The sequence below is a fragment of the Orycteropus afer genome, unplaced genomic scaffold (genome assembly GCF_000298275.1).
Source record: "Orycteropus afer afer isolate SDZICR_OR568_19922 unplaced genomic scaffold, OryAfe1.0 scaffold00002, whole genome shotgun sequence".
Taxonomy (NCBI): Eukaryota; Metazoa; Chordata; class Mammalia; order Tubulidentata; family Orycteropodidae; genus Orycteropus; species Orycteropus afer.
In genome coordinates, this window is record NW_006921589.1 from 27,751,114 (window position 1) to 27,770,232 (window position 19,119).

A 19,119-nucleotide genomic window follows, 5' to 3' on the forward strand; every position below is an offset into this window, starting at 1 on the left:
GAATTTGGGAAAAGGGAGTTTTTCTCAAGTTATTTTTTCTAACTGCAAGAAAGACTATTTGTCTTTCTATTTAACGACAACAACACATTCATTTTAAATTCCAGCCAGAAAAAGGAAATTTCAGACAACCATTCTCGCAGACATCATAATTTCAATGTAATCAGAGTATTCAGTTCATACACTGATATGTAGTGTATTTTGGTCCTAGAAGCAATTACACTGTACTTCAGGGACAAATGGCTGGGAAGACGGCAAAAACTAAGGTAAAATTACAAACATCTAATGCATGCATACTGCTGTTTAAGTATATGCACGTCAACATTCTGAGAAATAGTGATTTGGCTGCTATGACCAATGGCCACTTCGTGCATTGAGGATACAGCTAAAAATGATGCTTCAGAGGGGCCTACTAAGACCTCCTTTTCCAAAGCAGCCTGAAGGGCAGGTGTTGTGGCTTGGCCTAAGAAGGGACGAGGTTCTGGGCTTTAATTCCTAACATGAAGATTGGAATCTGAACACAGTCGTTGTTAGCTGGTACCGAGTCAGCTCTGACTCACGTGATCTGACGTACAACAGAACAAAACGTTTGTTCCTGCACCATCTTCATGGTCACTGGTACATTTGAGTTTATAACTGAGGCTATTGTGTCATTCCGTCTCATTGAGGGTTTTCTTTGTTTTTGCTGACCTTTCACCTTACCAAACATGATGTCCTTTTCTAGGGATTAGTCTTTCCTGATGACATATCCAAATAAATGAGACAATGTTTTGCCATCCTCGCTTCTAAAGAACATTCTGGTTTTATTTCTTCTAAGAGTGATTCGCTTGTTCTTCTGCCTGTCCATAGTATGTTCAATATCCTTTGTCAGCACATTTCAAATGCATCAATTCTTCTTCTATCTTCTTTTTGCACTGTCCAAGTTTCACCTGCATATGTGATGGTTAATTTAAATAAGAAGATGAGATTAAGCATTGGACCATTCTGAACTGGATGAGAAATACTGTTCATTGTGTCCTTAGAGTGAATCAGGGACTTACTCCCAAGCAGGGATCCTAGAGTAGCTGGATGCTCTTATTTTCAAATGTTGTTGTTGTTGTTATGTGCCATCGAGTTGGACCCGACTCAGTGACCCCTCCTTGGGTTTCCGAGGCAGTATCACTACGGAAGTAGATTGCCCATCTTCCTTCCGAGGAGTGGTCGGAAGTCTGGTCAGCAGTCAAGTGCCTTAGGCACTACACTACTTCAAATAGAGATTTAAATCTCTTTTAGAAAGAACTCAAATAAGAGATGAAATGATATAAAACAGTGGCCTGAGAGGTAAGGGAACAGCAAACAAAATGAGACTCTCAATTATAGTCCTAGTCATTCAGTGGTTTTACATCTGGCAAGTAGTAGCCTCTTTTTGTTTACCCTAATGGAAATGCCCAGGAGAATTTAACAGACAGAATCCACAGGAAGGATTTGGCCATACTTTTGAAACTAGTTTCATTTTCAAAAATCCACCTTCCCTAAAGAGAAAAATACCTTGAGAACTAATTAGTGGTATGAAGGGCGAGGAGAAAAAGACTGCATGCCAGCAGAAAGATGATTTTGTTGATTTTGGTAAAAATCTATAGCCAGATGCTAAGGTGGATGTTCCCAATGCTTATCTCCTCTTTCCCCCTAGGGACACTGCAGTCTGTTACAGTTGTGTCTTCTGAATAGGGGCAGGAATGAAAGTCTCAAAACAATTTTTGTAAAACATAACTCTGAATCATGGAACAGGTAGCAATTTTCTGAAGAGTAACATTGGCTTATTGGAAGAGCAGAAAGAGAGTTGTTGTTGTTGTTGTTGTTTGCCGTCGAGTCGGCCCCGACTCATAGCGACCCCTCCTTGGGTTTCCGAGGCAGTATCACTACAGAAGTAGAATGCCCAACCTTCCTTCTGAGGAGTGGCTGGTGGGTTTGAACCGCCAGCCTTCTGGTGAGCAGTCAGGTCCCTTAGGCACTATGCTACCAGAGCTCCTCAGAAAGAGAGTAGAGAAAAAAAAAAAAAAAAAATTCCCCCTAGTTGATCAGACTTCTTGTGAGCAAAGCTCAGGTCTTTACCCTTTTACACTGCAAAAGATAAACAAGACAAATGGATACCAAATGTTCACAACAACACTAAGTCCACGATTGATGCCTCCTACTGTTTAAGATGAGCTATAAATATACTGTCCAGTGGTATTTAATGGTGTGATCATCTGACTCAGCAGGCCAGTGTCAGGAAAAAAATTTACATAAATGGAAAGTGAAATCTTTCTGGGAGGAACAAGACTCTTAGAAACTGCTTAGGTAAGGAGAGGCTCACTTACACAAACATTTATATACACATCAAACCTGCTCGCCACTACCTGCTTGAACTTAAGTTATTGCCCATAAAAAAATTAAAAAGCCAAGATGTTTGCTTTCAATTTCTAAAAAGTCATCTCAGTTTTATTGTTACTTGGAATTAATTCTGCAAACAGAGCCATCATTAGGAGTAAGAGGACTAATATCAAGCTGGAATTCAAAATATGACCAAGGACCACAAACATACATGTTCAGGTGGCTTTGCTGAGAATGAGTGCATGACATGAAACAACTTCAAGGTGATGATCCTTGCACTAGAGGATGTGAAGGGATGATATGAAATGTCTTCATTGCGATTCAGTATACTACAGGCTCTGAGTCAGACTGCCTGGGTTCCATCTTGGTTTAATTGATTGCTGGCTATATGAATACAGGACAGTCACTAACCACTATAATCCAGAGTTTCCCCTTTGATAAAATGACAAAATAATAGTATCCTAGCTCTAGCAGCACAGTGCCTAAGGCCCTTGACTGCTAACCAGAAGGCTGGAGGTTCAAACCCACCAGCCACTCCTCAGAAGGAAGATGAGGCAATCTACTTCCGTAGTGATACTGCCTCGGAAACCCAAGGAGGGGTCGCTATGAGTCGGGTCCGACTCGACAGTACATAACAACAACAACAACAATGTGAATATGAAGAATAAAGTAAGAGAGTCCATGTAAAACACTTATTATGTTGTCTGGCTTATACTCAGCATTAATAAATGCTCACTGTTGTTGATGGTGCTACTGTTATTACTATCACTATTGTTCCCTCTGCTTCTGGTTCCGTATTTCAGAACCAGACTGGGAAAAGATGGAGAGTGTGGTAGACTGAATGCCTGACACAGTTTCTTCACCTTTCTCTATACCCCACCTTTGCCACAGCCTCAGTGTGGATCAAGTATATTTCTCCACTCTTTGAGGTTCAAGTCAGCCATGTGACTTGCTTTACCCAATGTTAGACAGTGTTAGTTTTTCAAGTTCGGGTCTTAAGGGGCTTTGACTGTTTCTGTAGTCCCTCTGATACTTCAGTCATGGAATTTAATGAACATATTTAGCTAGTCTGCTGCTCCAAGGAGTAGGTGAAATACATGAGGCCAACTGAGACCTGTAGACCTACAGTGTGATAAAAAGCCACCCTAGTCCAAATCAGCCTCCCTACTGCCCTGAAGAGGTATGAGGGAGATAAAGGATTAACTGATACATGCTACTGAAGTTGTATCACTATTTATTATGTAACAGAAGCTACCTGGTTCAAGGAGTGAAATTAAATAGAACATGTTTTTGTATTGCCCAAGGAAAAGGACATCACCTCAATCAAGATCCAGGTGTGAAACAAAGAAGGAATGCTAAGTGCTGAAAGACAAATGCTTCCACAAAGCCAAAATTCTAGAAGCAGAGATGCTCCTATGAAGTCTACCATGGCTTTCTTGGCTTTTGCTTGGGAGAGGACACACATTATTGATATCAAGATAACTTCAAAATAGCTAACATTTACCAGAAACTTCTCAGAGGCACTAGGCTGAGCACTTTACATGTATTCTCTTTCAGCCCTTTCAAAAACACCTAGAGTTGGATACTACTGATTTCACAAATGAAGAAACTGAGGTACAGTGAAGGAACATAACTTGACTACATTCACAGACAGAGAGTAGCTAAAGTAGAATTTACACTCAAAACATCTCACACATGGCAAGAGGTGATGGTAACTGATGACGGTAATAGCTGAAAATATGTATTCCACAGTTCATAATCACTTTAATGCCTTAGTCACTTTACACATACTAATTTATTTGACCCTTAGGATCTTATAAATTAGGTGCTACTTATTATACCTATTTAGAGATAAGGAAATGAATCACAGTAGCTCAAGTTTCTTCCCAAGTTTACATACTGAGAACAAGTGATGGAACTGGTTTGAACAGAGGCGATCCAGTTCCACTTCCAGTTACGTTAATAGTTATGATCACATTGCTCATCCCAGTGTGAAAGAGTGGAATCATTTTCTTCCTCTTTTTTTCTGGCAATGTATATACTTTGCCAAGTGTTCAAAGGCAAATATGCATTACTGGCATCAGAGTTATCTTCAAGTGTAAGAACTGTGATAAATGACCTTTAATTTACACTACAGTCACTCTCTGATACCACAGAGCTTCATCCTTGCATGTACAATTCTCTTATTTGCTGCCTTTATGTTTACTTGTTTTTTTTTTTTTTCTGATCATGTATTTTCAGATTCAATTCTGTCAGGCAACAAACTCAGAGGAATTCTAAGGGAGAAATAGAAGAAGTGTAAAAAAGAATGTTAATCATGAGAGATGTTTAGAACTATCTCTAGGAAATAAAAATACCCTGTTATGGTCAGAAAACAGCCAGTTGCTGGCCGGATCTGTTCACATATGCATTTCCTGCATCCTGTAGAAAGGCCACAGTGTTCTAAAGCCTTCAGAAACATTGTCCACCTTAGACCTCCAAGTCCAAAAGCCACATCTCTAAATACCTGCATACCAACCTGTGAACAGCATTCCTACCTACCTTAAAAGCAGCACCTCCATGGATGATGGATTTGATAAAAATTCCCAAGTCTGTTCCTGTTTCTCGGGACTTGTTCCCTTTCAAGCTCACCCCAAGACCTGCAGAGCCTGAATCATTTAGGGGGATCTCAAATGTGAGCTGCTCTGTTGTCTCCAGGGCAAGTGCATAGCAGTCAGGTTCTCCTTTCTGTTGGGGAAAATGCACAGGAGAAAAAAGTAAAGGACACAATACAGATTAATGTTTCACACTCAGATTTCCAAATACAGATGGTTGGACCTCTGACAGTTACAGTCCTGTATCTGGCAAGGAAAGGCTGGTCTTCTTCCTCTGCAAGAGGCCATCACCACATCTACAGAATGGGTAAGAGCTCTGAGGGAATAAATTTGCAGTCAACAGAGAAGGTAATTTCATAAGGTCCAAACCAAAAACCAAAACTCACTGCCATTGAGTTGGATCCAACTCATAGCAACCCCTTCTTGGGTTTCTGAGGCAGTATCACTACAGAAGCAGATTGTCCACCTTCCTTTATAAGGTAGAGTCATATTATTTGACACATCCCACATGAATACAGCAATCAGTAGACTATCCCAAATAATTGAAATGGCTGGACGTCAGACTCGAGGAATCTTAGGTACCAGAAGAGACCTACCTTGGATTTAATTGTATCTTCCAAAAAGATATGTTGAAGTCCCAATCCCTGCACCTTTGAATGTGACCTTGGTTGGGGAAATACGGTTTTTTCTTTGGTCATATTTTAGGTCAAATGAGTGGTGTCTTATAAAAAGGGAGGGATACGCAGTGGGAAAAAGATACCATGTGACAAGATGGCAGATACATCTATAGGCAGCAAAAGAATGCCAAAGATTGCCAGCAGCCATTAGCAGCTGACAGAGATAGAGAGAGAGACAATGAGAAAGAGAGAGAGAGAAGTAATAGCCTTGCCAAAGTCCTGAATGCAGATGTCTAGCAGCTACAACTGTGAGAAAATGAATTTCTGTTCTTTAAAGCCACCTACTTTGTGTTATTTTTGTTATGGCAGCTCTTGTTGTTAGGAGCCATTGAGTCATCTCTGAGTCATAGCAACCTCATGTACATCAGAAAGAAACACTGCCCAGTCCTGCACCAGCCCACGATCTTTGCTATATCTGAGCCCATCATTGCAGCCACTGTGTCAATATTTCTTGTTGAGGGCCATCCCCTTTTTCGTTGTCCCTCCACTTTGCCAAGCATGATATCCTTCTCCAGGGAATGGTCTATTCTTACAACATGACCAAAGTAGGTGAGACAAAGTCTAGTCTGGCCATTCTCACTTCCAAGAAGCATTCTGGCTGCACTTCCTCCAGGACTGATATGTTAGTTCTTTTAGCAGTCCATGGTACTTTCAGCATTCTTTGTCAACACAACTCAAAAGCATTAACTCTTCTTTGGTCTTCCTTTTTCATTGTCCAGCTCTCAAATGCATATGAGGTGATTGAAAGTATCATGGCTTATGTCATGTGAGCTCTGGTAGTATAGTGCCTAAGGCACTTGACTGCTAACCAGAAGGCTGTGGTTCAAACCCACCAGCCACTCCTCAGAAGGAAGATTGAGCAATCTACTTCCATAGTGATATCGCCTCAGAAACCCAAGGAAGGATCTCTATGAGTCGGATCCAACTCAACGGCAATAAGTTAAGTTTTATGTCAATCACACCTTAGTCTTCAAGGAAACATATTTGCTCTTCAGCATTTGAAAGAGGTCCTTTGCAGCAGATTTGCCCAATGCTATATTATGTCTACTATCTTGACTGCTGCTTCCATTGGTGTTGATAGAACCAAGTAATATGAAGTCTTTGACAACTTCAATCTTTTCTCCATTTATCATGATGCTGCTAATTGGTCCTGTTGTGAGGATTTCTGTTTTCTTTATATTGAGATGTAATCCATACTGCAGACAGTAGTTTTCAATCTTCATCAGTAAGTGTTGCAAGTCTTCCTCACTTTCAGCGTTGTATTGTCTGCGTAATGCAGGTTGTTAATGAGTGTTCCACCAATCCCGATGCCACGTTCTTCTTTATACAGTCCAGCTTCTTGGATTATTTGTTCAGCATACAGATCAAGTAAGTATGGTGAAAGGATACAACTCTGACACATTCCTTTCTTGATTTAAACCATGCAGTGTCCCCTTGTTCTGTTCAAATGACAGCCTCCAGGTCTATGTACAGGTTCCTCATGACCACAATTAAGTGTTTTGGAATTCCCATTCTTCTCAATGTTATCCATAATTTGTTATGATCCACACAATCAAATGCTATATATATATATATATATCTTTCTGATATTCTTTTCTTTGAGCCAAGATCCATCTGACATCAACAATATTACTCGTTTCACATCCTCTTCTGAATTCAGCTTGCATTTCTGGAAGTTCTCGGTCAATATACTGTCATAACCATTTTTTAATTATCTTCAGTAAGATTTTACTTGTGTGCAAATTAATGAGATTGTTAGAAAATTTCCCCATTCTGTGGGATCACTTTTCTTTGGAAAGGGTACAAATATGGATCTCTTCCAGTCAGTTGGCCAGTTAGTTGTCTTCTAAATCTCTTGGCATAGCTGAGGGAGTGTCTCTAGTGGAGCATCCATTTGTCAAAACATCTCAAGGGGTATCCTGTCAATTCCTGGAGCCTTATTTTTCACCACTTACCTCAGTGCAGCTTTGACTTCTTCCTTCAATAATTGGTTCTTAATCATATGCCATCTCCTGAAATGGATGAATATCAACCAATTCCTTTTGGTACAGTGACTCTATGTATTCCTTCCATCTTCTATTGATGTTTCCTGTATCATTCAACATATTGTCCATAGAATCTTTCAATATTGCAAGTCAAGGCTTAAATTTCCCCTTCGGTTCTTTCAGCTTGAGAAATGCTGAGCATGTTCTTCACTTTTGGCTTTCCAACTCCATGTCTTTGCACATTTCATTATAATTGACTTTGTCTTCTCGAGCTGCTCTTTGAAATCTTCTGTTCACCTCTTTTATCTTGTCATTTCTTCCATTTGCTTTAGCTACTCTCCACTCAAGGGAAAGTTCCAGAGTCTCTTCTGACATCCATTTTGGTCTTTTTTCCTTTCCTGTCCTTTTAATGACCTTTTGCACTCTTCATGGATGATGTTCTCCATGTCATCCCACAATTCCTCTGTTTTTCAGTCAATTGTGTTCAATACCTCAAATCTATTTTTTCAGGTGGTCTCTAAATTCAGAAGGGATATAATCAAGCTCATATTCTGGCTCTCGTGGACTTGTTTTAATTGTCTTCAACTTCAACTTGAACTTGCATATTAGCAGTTGATAGTCTGTTCCACAATCTGCTCCTGGCCTTGTTTTGGCTAAAGATACTGACCTTCTCCATTGCCTCTTGCCACAGATGTAGTCAATCTGACTCCTGTGTACTCCACCTGACAAAGTCCATGTGTATAACCACCATTTGTGTTGTTGAAAAAAGGTATTTGCAATGAATAAGTCATTGGTCTTTGAAAATTCTATCATGCGATTTCTAGCATCATTTCTATCTCCAAGGCCAAATTTTCCAACTGCTGGTGATTCTTCTTTGTTTCTAACTTTTGCATTCCAGTCACCAGTGATAATCAGCACATATTGATTGCATGTTTGGTCAATTTCAGACTGCAGGAGTTGGTAAAAAATCTTCAATTTCCTCATTTTTGGCTTTGGTAGTTGGTGTGTAAGTTTGAGTAATAGTAGTATTAACTGGCTTTCCTTATAGGTGTATGGTTATTATTCTATCACTGACAGCACTGTACTTCAGGATAGATCTTGAAACATTCTTTGTGATGATAAATGCCATGCCATTCCTCTTCAATTTGTCATTTCCAGCATAGTACATCATATGGTTGTCTGATTCAAAATGACCCAAACCGGTCCATTTCAGCTCACTAATCCCTAGGATATCAATCTTGATGCATTCTATTTCATCTTTAACAACTTCCAATTTTCCTAGATTCATACTTTGCACATTCTATGTTCCAGTTATCAATGGATGTTTCCAGCTGCTTCTTCTCATATTGAGTCATGCCATTTCAGCAAATGGAGGCCCTCAAAGCTCTATTTTATCCATATCATTTAGGTACACTCTACTCTAATGAGACAGCTCTTTCCCAGTCATATTTTGAGTGCCTTCCGACCTGAGGGGCTCATCTTCTGGCACTATATCGGACAATGTTTCAGGGCTAGTCATAAAATTTTCCAGTGATAGCTCTAGGAAACTAAGATAAGACCTAAGAGATAATGGAGCCTCAACACCTTCATTTTACAGATAAATAGACAGCTTAGTGAAGAAACATGTTTAAATTCAGGGAAATATTTGATTCTACAATTTTAATATTATTTACTACAGAAGCAATGCTATTTTAAGTTAGAGAAATATGATTTGTAATGGATATCAATGAATTAAATTTCATTTTTCCAAAACTTATGGTTTAACCCTGAATCTTTTGATAGTATAACTCATTCCCATTCAGTTTTCTGAACCAAAACTAAGTATTATACACAAGAAATATTAAAGTTCTGTTGGACAAATGACACCTAGCCACAAGCATAACTGCTTGCCCTCCTCCCTCCCTCCCTCTCTTCCTTCCTCCTTCCTTTCCTTTCCCCTTCCTCCCTCCCTTTCTTTCTCCTTCCCTCCATTCAATGCAAAGGATGGTAGCAAAAGGTCCATTTAAGTAACAGGTCTCCAGGGAGAAGCACATGGTTGATCTATTTGGTCCCAGGTTGCAAATACATAGCAATGAAAATAGAAAAGTGTTGTCCACATGGTCATCTTTGTAGGTGCACTTTTTGCACCTCTTTCAAGTTGGCAGAAATATGACTCTGCCACAGAGTGTAACTAAAATATGTGAAAATGAGATGTCCCTGGAAATCATCAACTCATGCTAGGCCATGAGTTCCTTCTGTTCTATAATTACATCTTGGGGCTCTCATTTTAAGGTCATTTTGAGGGGACTCTCATGTAAAATTATACATTTAAAAAAATTACTATAGATGTCTGAATGTCAGTCACAAAATAACAACCATAAAATCAGAAGCAGCAAAGGACCCATAATTAAAACAGGATTAAGAGGTCTGATCATAGCCAATCTACTGACATGGTGTTTTCAATCCCTGTAAGAATAGAGAAAACCCATGTTTAACTTTTAAGGGAAGGATTCTTTTATTTAATTTCATTGTAAATGAAGTGAGTGGTAAAGATTTTGACAACAGGTTGTTTCAAAGAAATGAAACTTTATTGCTTAATTTAATAAACCTATTATAGGTTAGCTCTTTTAACTGTCTCATTATATTATTATCTAGGAAACAAATTCCATTATTTGATTCAGACTAGCCTTCTTTTATTTAGTGGAATACCAGAGTTAAATGCTAAATGTAAACTATTAACCTTCATTTTTGTCTTCAAAAATGCCCAATTTAGAGTCTAAACATTTCACAATCATTCATGTATCCAGGTCTCTCTGGGATTTAGTTCATTTCAGTCTAATAAAGTTCTACTGAATTAAAGTGTAAATTAAAAACCAGCTGTTCTTTCTATAAGCTGGTGAATATTACTTCAAAAGAAAAACTAGAAAGCTTATCTAGTATTTATCTATCAGAGAAAAAAATGACACCAGGGCCATTTTGCTTGAATATTATCTTCAAACTACTTTATTCTATAATCAAACTCGTTTTCTTTTGGCAACTGTGCTTAACTTTTAGTAGTATTGATAACTGATACTTACACTGACACCTTTCATTTATAACATAGGGGGTGGAAACAAAATAGAGATGACAGCATTATGGTTATCTTTTCTTTTAAAACTTAATTTATCTTTTTAAGTCCCAGACACCTGAGTGTTAAAAATACATCAACCACAAATAAAGAAAGAAGAATACACTATTGATTGGTTAACATTGTGTGGTTCTGTTCTAAGTGATTTATAGTAATACATTTACTACTCACAATAATCCTATGAGGTTTATTATCATGCCCATTTTACAGGTTAGGAAAGTTATGTGCCCAGCAGCCAAGTACCACCACGCCAGGAATCCATAAGACTTGTCAATGGCAGAGTTTTGTGGGGTCTAGGTAGTGTGGCTGCTGTGTCAGGTGTTTCCAGGTTATACTGTACTATGTCCCTGTGTCTTAGCTTTTGTGAACCACTGTGCCTTGACCTGGCCATAAGAAATTCCCAGAGATTCTACAATAACAGCAGGATACCATGCAATTTTACATTCTCTACCCAACTTCAGTAATGTTTTATATCTTTCTTATGCTACCAGGCTCAAGCAGTAATTAGTGGTCTCTAATTACAGCAAACTTCCCAATGGAGAAGGAAGCCATTACAGTAGTTAACACAGCCATTTCCTCTGTGAGAAATAAATGTTCCTTTACCTAATGTACAAAAAAAAAAAATCAATATGCTGAATGCCTCCTTCCAATAATCTTGGTTCAACCAGCAACTCTGAAAATTGAACTCAAATCTTGCTAGACAACATTTTGTAGCAGGATAGGAAGGGGTATACAGTACTCACAATGCCTCAAATGCAGGACTTCAGTGATATGAGAAGACTTAAGGTTCAAGGCACTTCAGACCTTGGCCCCTCACTGGCTTCCTGTCTTTCAGATAGGAGCTCTTTCCACACTTTGTTGACAGTCCCCTTACTTTTCCCACCACAGATATCTAGAGAAATAAAACATCCAAAGGGGCAAGATGATGTGGTCAGGGAACTCCTGTGAACTATGTTGTTGTTGTTGTTATGTGCCGTCGAGTCGGCCCCGACTCAAAGCGACCCCTCCTTGGGTTTCCGAGGCAGTATCACTACAGAAGTAGGATTGCCCAACCTTCCTTCCGAGGAGTGGCTGGTGGGTTTGAACCACCAGCCTTCTGGTTAGCAGTCAAGTGCTTTAGCCACTATGCTACCAGAGCTCCTGTGTATTTTTGCCTTTTCATTGTTTCTTATTTTTCACCACTAGAGGCCATGTTTCTATATACAAAGCCTCTTAGGTTCCTAGAGCCATGACCAGGATGGATGTCCACATGCTTCCACTGCACACACCTTAGCTGGTGCTGCTACAACATAGCTGCCACAAATGGAAGGCTTGAACAAGCAGAAATGTATTCTCTTCCAGTTAAAACGCTAGAAGTCCAGCTTCAGGATGCTGACTCTAGGAAAAGGCTTTCTCGCTTCATCAGCTCTCAAGGAAGGTCCTTGTCTTTTTCGGCTTCTGCCTCCTGGTGACCTTCATGTGATCCCCTTCCTTCATGTCTGCTCCTTTGCTGCTTGCTTAATGTTTTTTATTTCCAAAAAGACTGACTACAGACACACCGTATATTAATACCAGTTTATTAACACAACAAAGAAAACCCATTCCCAAACAGGATTATAACCACAGGTGTAGGGGTTAGGAATACATTATTTTGGGGGACACAATTCAACGTATAACATGTCTTAGCTCGTAATGCCTAATGCCCTACTTCTTACCCAGGGCAAAGCATGCTGGATGCCCCAGTCAAGCTTTCTCAATTTTAGCAGAATTGACATTTGTGACCCACTAATTCTTTGCTGTAGGAAGGCTGTTTTGTGCACTGTAGGATATTTAGAGGCATCTCTGGTCTCTACCCACTAGTTATCAGTAGCCCAGTCCCCCTTCCCCCCTGAAACTTTTAACAACCGAAAATGACACTAGTTTTGCTTGACACTGCCAATGTCTTTTGGGTCAAAATCTCCTCTGGTTGAGAACCGCTGCCCCAAATCAACAAGGCAACCAGAGGTAGAGAGGCATTTTATCACCTAATGACTGCAGTGCTGCTTGTTGATATTACCACAACCCCAGGAAGGCGTGGCAGTGAGCCTTCCTGCAGTAGACTAGGCTACAGGTAGAGGCTCATGACTGACCACTTAGTTAATCAGAATGAACTACTGGGAAGTTCTGTTTCTGGCTATATGGCAGCTAATTTTACTGCATTAGAAAGACAATATTTATGGGATGATGGGAGAAGAACAGGTGATAAACTGGAAAAAAAAAAAAATCTACTCCCTTAGAGCCATGGCAATTCCATCCATTGCAGAATAGAATTCCACCCCATGGGCTTTTCAAGATTGTGTTCTTTCAGAATTGGATTGTCAGGTGTTTCTTAAGAGTCACTTCTTGGTGGATTAAAACACTAAATTTACTGGTCTATGTATTACCTAGGAGCTCTGGTGGCATAGAGCCTAAGGCATTTGACTGCTAATCAGAACGCTGGTGGTTCAAACCCACCAGCCACTCCTTGGAAGGAAGGTTGGGCAATCTACTTCCGTAGTGATATTGCCTCAGAAACCCAAGGAGGGGTCGCTATGAGTTGGATCCTACTCAATGGCAGTGGGTTTTTGTTATGTATTATCTGACAAATGCTACTTTTTATTTATATAAGACTCCAAGGAAAAAATACCATCTATCAAGTGGTGTTTATTAGGCTAGATAGGTTTAGATGGATATTATTTTATACATTTTTTAAAAAAAAATTTCTAAGAATCTTAGAATTTTGTAAAACTAGTATGAATGCCCACCAGCCAGTCCTTGGAAGGTTGGGCAATCTATCTCCGTAGTGATACTGCCTTGGAAACCCAAGGAGGGGTCGCTGTGAGTTGGGTCCAACTCAACGGCATATAACAACAACAGTATGACTGCAAGGACTTTTCGCATTTTGTTCTGTTGTACATGCAGCTTCTATGAGTCAGAACTGACTTGACAATACCTGTTTTGATTACCTAGTGCTGCTCAGACAGGAATATCCACAAATGGGATAGCTGGAAGAAATGGGAGTTTATTCTTTTACAGTTTGGAGGCTAGAAGTTGGAGTTGCAAGTGCCAGGCTCTAGGGGCTGTGTGAAAGCCCCTCAACCTTGGGCTTCAGCTCTGCCTCTTGCTCCCAGCCCATTGAAGCTAGAGGCATCTCTTCACTCAGACAACTACTAGCTGCTGAGGCCAACAAGCCCAAGGTCGACAAATAAAATGGCACAGTCTCAATGTTACCAAACAAGACAGTAGGCCATTGATTCAGGTCCACTGAAAGTCCCAAGATCAGCAGGGCATGGCAGGCTGTTGAAGAAACCACTTGGCTACATGCAGGGTCCAAGCATGCCATAAGCTGGAGACCATTCCCAAAACTACTGATTATATATGGGAAGCAGACCACATCCCTAAAGCAGCTACTCAGCTGCTTGTGGTAGATCCCAACATGTAGTTGATTGCCAGTCTCATCATGGGGAATAACTACTACCAGCTGCCCAGCTACTCAATCAGGCCCAGCTAAGTTGACACACAACCTTAACTACCACAGTACCTAACAACAACAACAACAACAATATATGTATACATATATATGTACATATACCTGCACACATATACATATACACATATATATACAATATTTATTGACTATGCAAAAACATTAGATTGTGTGGATCATAATAAATTATGGATAACATAGAGAAGAATAGGAATTCCAGAATACTTGATTGTACTCATGAGGAACCTGTACATAGATCAAGAGGCTGTCATTTGAATAGAACAAAGGGATACTGGATGGTTTAAAATCAAGAAGTGAGTGCATCAGGGTTTTATCATTTCACCATACTTATTCAATTTATATACTGAGCAAATAATCCAAGAAGCTGGATTATATGAAGATGAACATGGCATCAGGATTGGAGGAAGACTTATTAACAACCTGTGATACACAGAGGACACAACTTTGCTTGCTGAAAGTGAGGATGACTTGAAGCACTTACTGATAAAGATTAAAGAGTATAGTCTGAAATACTGAGTACATCTTAATATAAAGAAAACAAAAATCCTCACAACTAGTCCAATAAACAGCTTCACGATGGATGGAGAGAAGACTGAAGTTGTCAAGCACTTCATATTACTTGGTTCTACAATCAACACCAAAGGAAGCAGGAGTCAAGACATCAGATGACGTATTGCTTTGGGCAAATCTGCTACAAAAGACCTCTTTCAAGTGCTGAAGAGCAAAGATGTCTCCTTGAAGACTAAGGTGCACCTAACCCAAGCTTTGGTATTTTAAATCACCTCTTATACCTTCAGAGCTAGACAATGAAGATGGAAGACTGAAGAAGAGATAATGCTTTTGAGTTTTGGTGTTGGAGAACAATGCTAAGCGTACCATGGACTGCTAAAAGGACTAACAAATCCATCCTAGAAGAAGTGCAGCCAGAATGCTCTTTGGAAGTGAGAATGGCCAGACTTCGTCTCAGCTACTTTGGTCGTGTTGTCAGAAGGAACCATACCCTGGAGAAGGATATCATGTTTGGTAAAGTGGAGGGTCAATGAAAAAGGTGGAGGCCCTGAATGAGATGGATTGACACAGTGGCCGCAACAATGGGCTCAGGTACAGTAAGGATCATGAGGCTGGCACAGAACTGGGTAGTGTTTTGTTCTACTGTGCACTGGGTCACTATGAGTCGGAGATGATTCGACGGCACCTAACAACAACATGTACTATATGTATGTGTGTGTATGTATGTGTGTGTGTATATATATATATATATATATATATATATGTAAATGTGCTGACTTGATAGCATCTAATAACTATATACAGACACACACACATATACATACACACACATATATATTTATATACAATATATATGTATGTATGTGATGTTGTTATTAGGTGCCACCGACTTGGTTTCAAATCATAGTGACCCTGTGGACAACAGAACAAAACACTGCCCGGTCCTGTGCCATCCTCACAATCCTTGCCATTCTTGAGCCCATGATTGCAGCCACTATGTCAATCCATCTCATTGAGAGTATTTCCCTTTCTCATTTACCCTATACTTTACTAAGCATGATATCCTTCCCCAGGGACTAGAACCTCCTGAGAACCATGACCAAATACTAGATACGAAGTCTGGCCATTCTCGATTCTAAGGGGCATTCTGGCTGTACTTCTTCTTAGATAGATTTGTTCATTCTTCTGGCAGTCCATAGTATATTCAATATTCTTCATCAGCATCACAATGCAAATGCATAAATTTTTCTGTGATTTTCCTTATTCATTGTCCAGCTCTCACATGCATATGAAATTACTGAAAATACCATGGCTTGGGTGAGGTGCACCTTAGTCTTCAAAGTGACATCTTTGCTCTTTAACACCTTTAGGAGATCTTTTGCATCTGATTTGCTCAATTCAATACGTCCTTTGACTTCCTGACTGCTGCTTCCATGGGTGTTGATTGTGGATCCAAGTAAAATGAAATCCTTGACAACTTCAACTTTTTCTCCATTTATTATGGTGTTGCTTATTGGTCCAGTAGAGAGGATTTTTGTTTTCTCCATGTGGAAATGCAATATTTTTTTGTTGTTGTCGTTAGATGCCATCAAGTCAGTTCCAACTCATAGTGACTCTATGTACAACAGAATGCAACACCATCCTTAAAATCATTGCTATGCTTGAGTCCATTGTTGCAGCCACTGTGTCAATCCATCTCTTTGAGGGTCTTCCTCTTTTTCACTGCCTAAGGCATTTGACTGCTAGCCAGAAGGCTGACAGTTCAAACCCATCAGTCACTCCTCAGAAGGAAGACTGGGCAATCTATTTCCATAGAGATACCGCCTCAGAAACCCAAGGGGGGATCACTATGACTTGGATCCAACTTGATGGCAGTGAGTTTGGATTTTTGGTTTCTACTTTATCAAATATGATGTCCTTCTCCAGGGACTGGTCCCTCTTGATAAAATGACCAACGTATGAGAGGCAAACTCTCGCCATCCTCCTTTCTAAGGGACATTCATTCAGTCTGTACTTTATCCAAGACAGATTTGTTTGTTCTTCTGGTAGTCCATGGTATAGTCAATATTCTTCACCAACACCGTAATTCAAATGCATCAATATTTCTGTCTTCCTTATTCACTGTCTACCTTTGGCAGTCATATGAAGCAATCGAAAACACCATGGTTTGGGTCAGATGCACTTTAGTTTTCAAAGTGATATCTTTGTTCTTTAACACTTTAAAGAGGTCTTCTGCAGCAGATTTGCCCAAATGTAAATACATCTGATTTCTTGCCTGCTGCTTCTGTGGGCACTGGTTGTAGATCAAAGTAAAATGAAATCTTTTACAATTTCAATGTTTTTTCCATTTACGATAATGTTGTTTATTGGTCCAGTTGTACAGATTTTTTATTTTTTTATACATTTTATAATATATAATATGTATATATAGACTACAACTACATATATATGTAGATATGTGTACATATAGCATATTTATAACTCTTATAGGGTTACCAGTAACTTCTATGTTGTTAAATACAGTGGTAAACTCTCAGTTTTCATTTTATTGATCTTCCAGTAGCATTAGGCCCAACTGATCAAGCCCTACTTCTTGAAATACTTCCTCTTCATTGCAGGACACCATTTTTTCAGTTTGCCTCTTACTTCGTTGCCTCCTCCTAATTCTTCCTCATCTCACCAATCCCTTAATATTAGAATGTCTCAAGACTCAAACATCAGATCTCTTCTCTCCTCTTCCATACTGCCTTCTGAAATTATCAAAGTTCATGGTTTGAAATACCATTTATCCTCTCATGACTCATAAATCTGTACCTCACTCCTCTCTTCTAAATTATAGAGTCATATAACCAACTTTCTAACTGGCAATTCCATTAGGGTTGAAATTATCACACCCCATAGATCACTCCCTAAATTCATTCCTCCTGAAGTCTTTTCCAGCTCATAAATGGCCAATTTAATCCTTCTAGATCTTCAAGCCAAAGACCTCAGTGCCATCATAGCCTCCCTTCCTACTTCTTTTCTACATCCAATCCATCAGAAACTCCTGTCAGTTCTATCTTCAAAGTACATCCAGAAACCTACCACTCTAACCTCCACCACTGCTTCTCACCTGACGCTATTTAGGTTACCTTCTTCTCTGTCTCCTTCTTTGTACTATTCTCTTCTTCTGACTATTTTTCAATAAAGCAGATAGAAGGGGCCTATTAGAACAAACGCTCTAAACTTTCTAGTGACCTCTCACCTCATTCAGAGAAAAAGCCAAAGTCCTTGCAATGTTTTATAAACTCTGCGTTATGTGACCTCCCCTAATTCCCTCTTCTCTAACCTTATCACCCAGTGTTCACTCTGTATCTGCCACACATCTTCTTTCCAGACTGCATGCATACTTGTGTCTCAAGACCCTTGCATTATCTCTTTACTCTCCTTTGAATGCTCTCCCCTTAAGTTCCTAAAGGCCTCTTCCCTCACTTCCTTCAATCTCAGTTAAATGTCAACTTATCAGTGAGGTCTTCCCTTCCTATCCTATTGAAAATGTCATTAGCACCTTCCCACCCTGCCTATGTCCATTATCCTGCTTTGTTTTTCTCTGTGGCATTTATCATACTGTGTAATTGCTTGCTTATTTTTTATAATATCTCTTGAATGCAGCAAATTTCTACTGTTTTTTTTTTTAAATCCATCAGTATATCACTGTTGCTTAAAACAACACCAGACACAAAAATAGGCACTAAAATAAATGTTTATTGAATAAATAATGGATATATGAATAAATGCCCAACAGTTTGTGACTGTGTGTATCTATACGTGTATGTGTGTATCTGTGAATGAGTTTCACGTATTGTGTGTGTGTATACACATAAAAATATATACATACACATACATATACAGGAACACCTCATTTTATTTTGCTTTGCTTTATAACACTTCACAGATACTGCGTTTTCTCACAAACTGAAGGTTTGTGGAAACCTTGAATTAAAATTTTTCTAAGAGCATGTGCTCACTTTGTGTCTCTGTGTCACCTTTTGGTAATTCTCAAAATACCTCCAAACTTTTTCATAATGTTATTGCACACTTAATAGACTACAGTATAGTGTAAACATAACTTTTATATGCACAGGGAAATAAAAAAAAAATGTGTGACTTGTTTTATTGTGATATTTGATTTTTGCAATGGTCTGGAACCAAGCCCACAATATCTGCAAGGTATGCTATACATATTGCCATCAAGTTGATTCTATAGGACAGAATGGAACTGTCTCATAGGACTTCCAAGGCCATAATCCTTATGGAAGGAGCTCTGGTAGCATAGTGGCTAAGACACTTGACTGCTAACCAGAAGGCTGGCGGTTCAAACCCGCCAGCCACTCCTCGGAAGGAAGGTTGGGCA

General features: G+C 39.4%; 1 protein-coding gene across 1 annotated transcript in view; it reads right to left on the minus strand.

The window, feature by feature from the left end:
• Positions 1-19,119, minus strand: part of PARD3B (par-3 family cell polarity regulator beta) — a 1,522,095-nt gene that overhangs the window by 605,722 nt on the left and 897,254 nt on the right. The window contains exon 11 of the mRNA XM_042783151.1: positions 4,891-5,076. Coding sequence (XP_042639085.1) covers positions 4,891-5,076 — 186 coding nt within the window. The remainder of the gene's footprint in view (positions 1-4,890; positions 5,077-19,119) is intronic.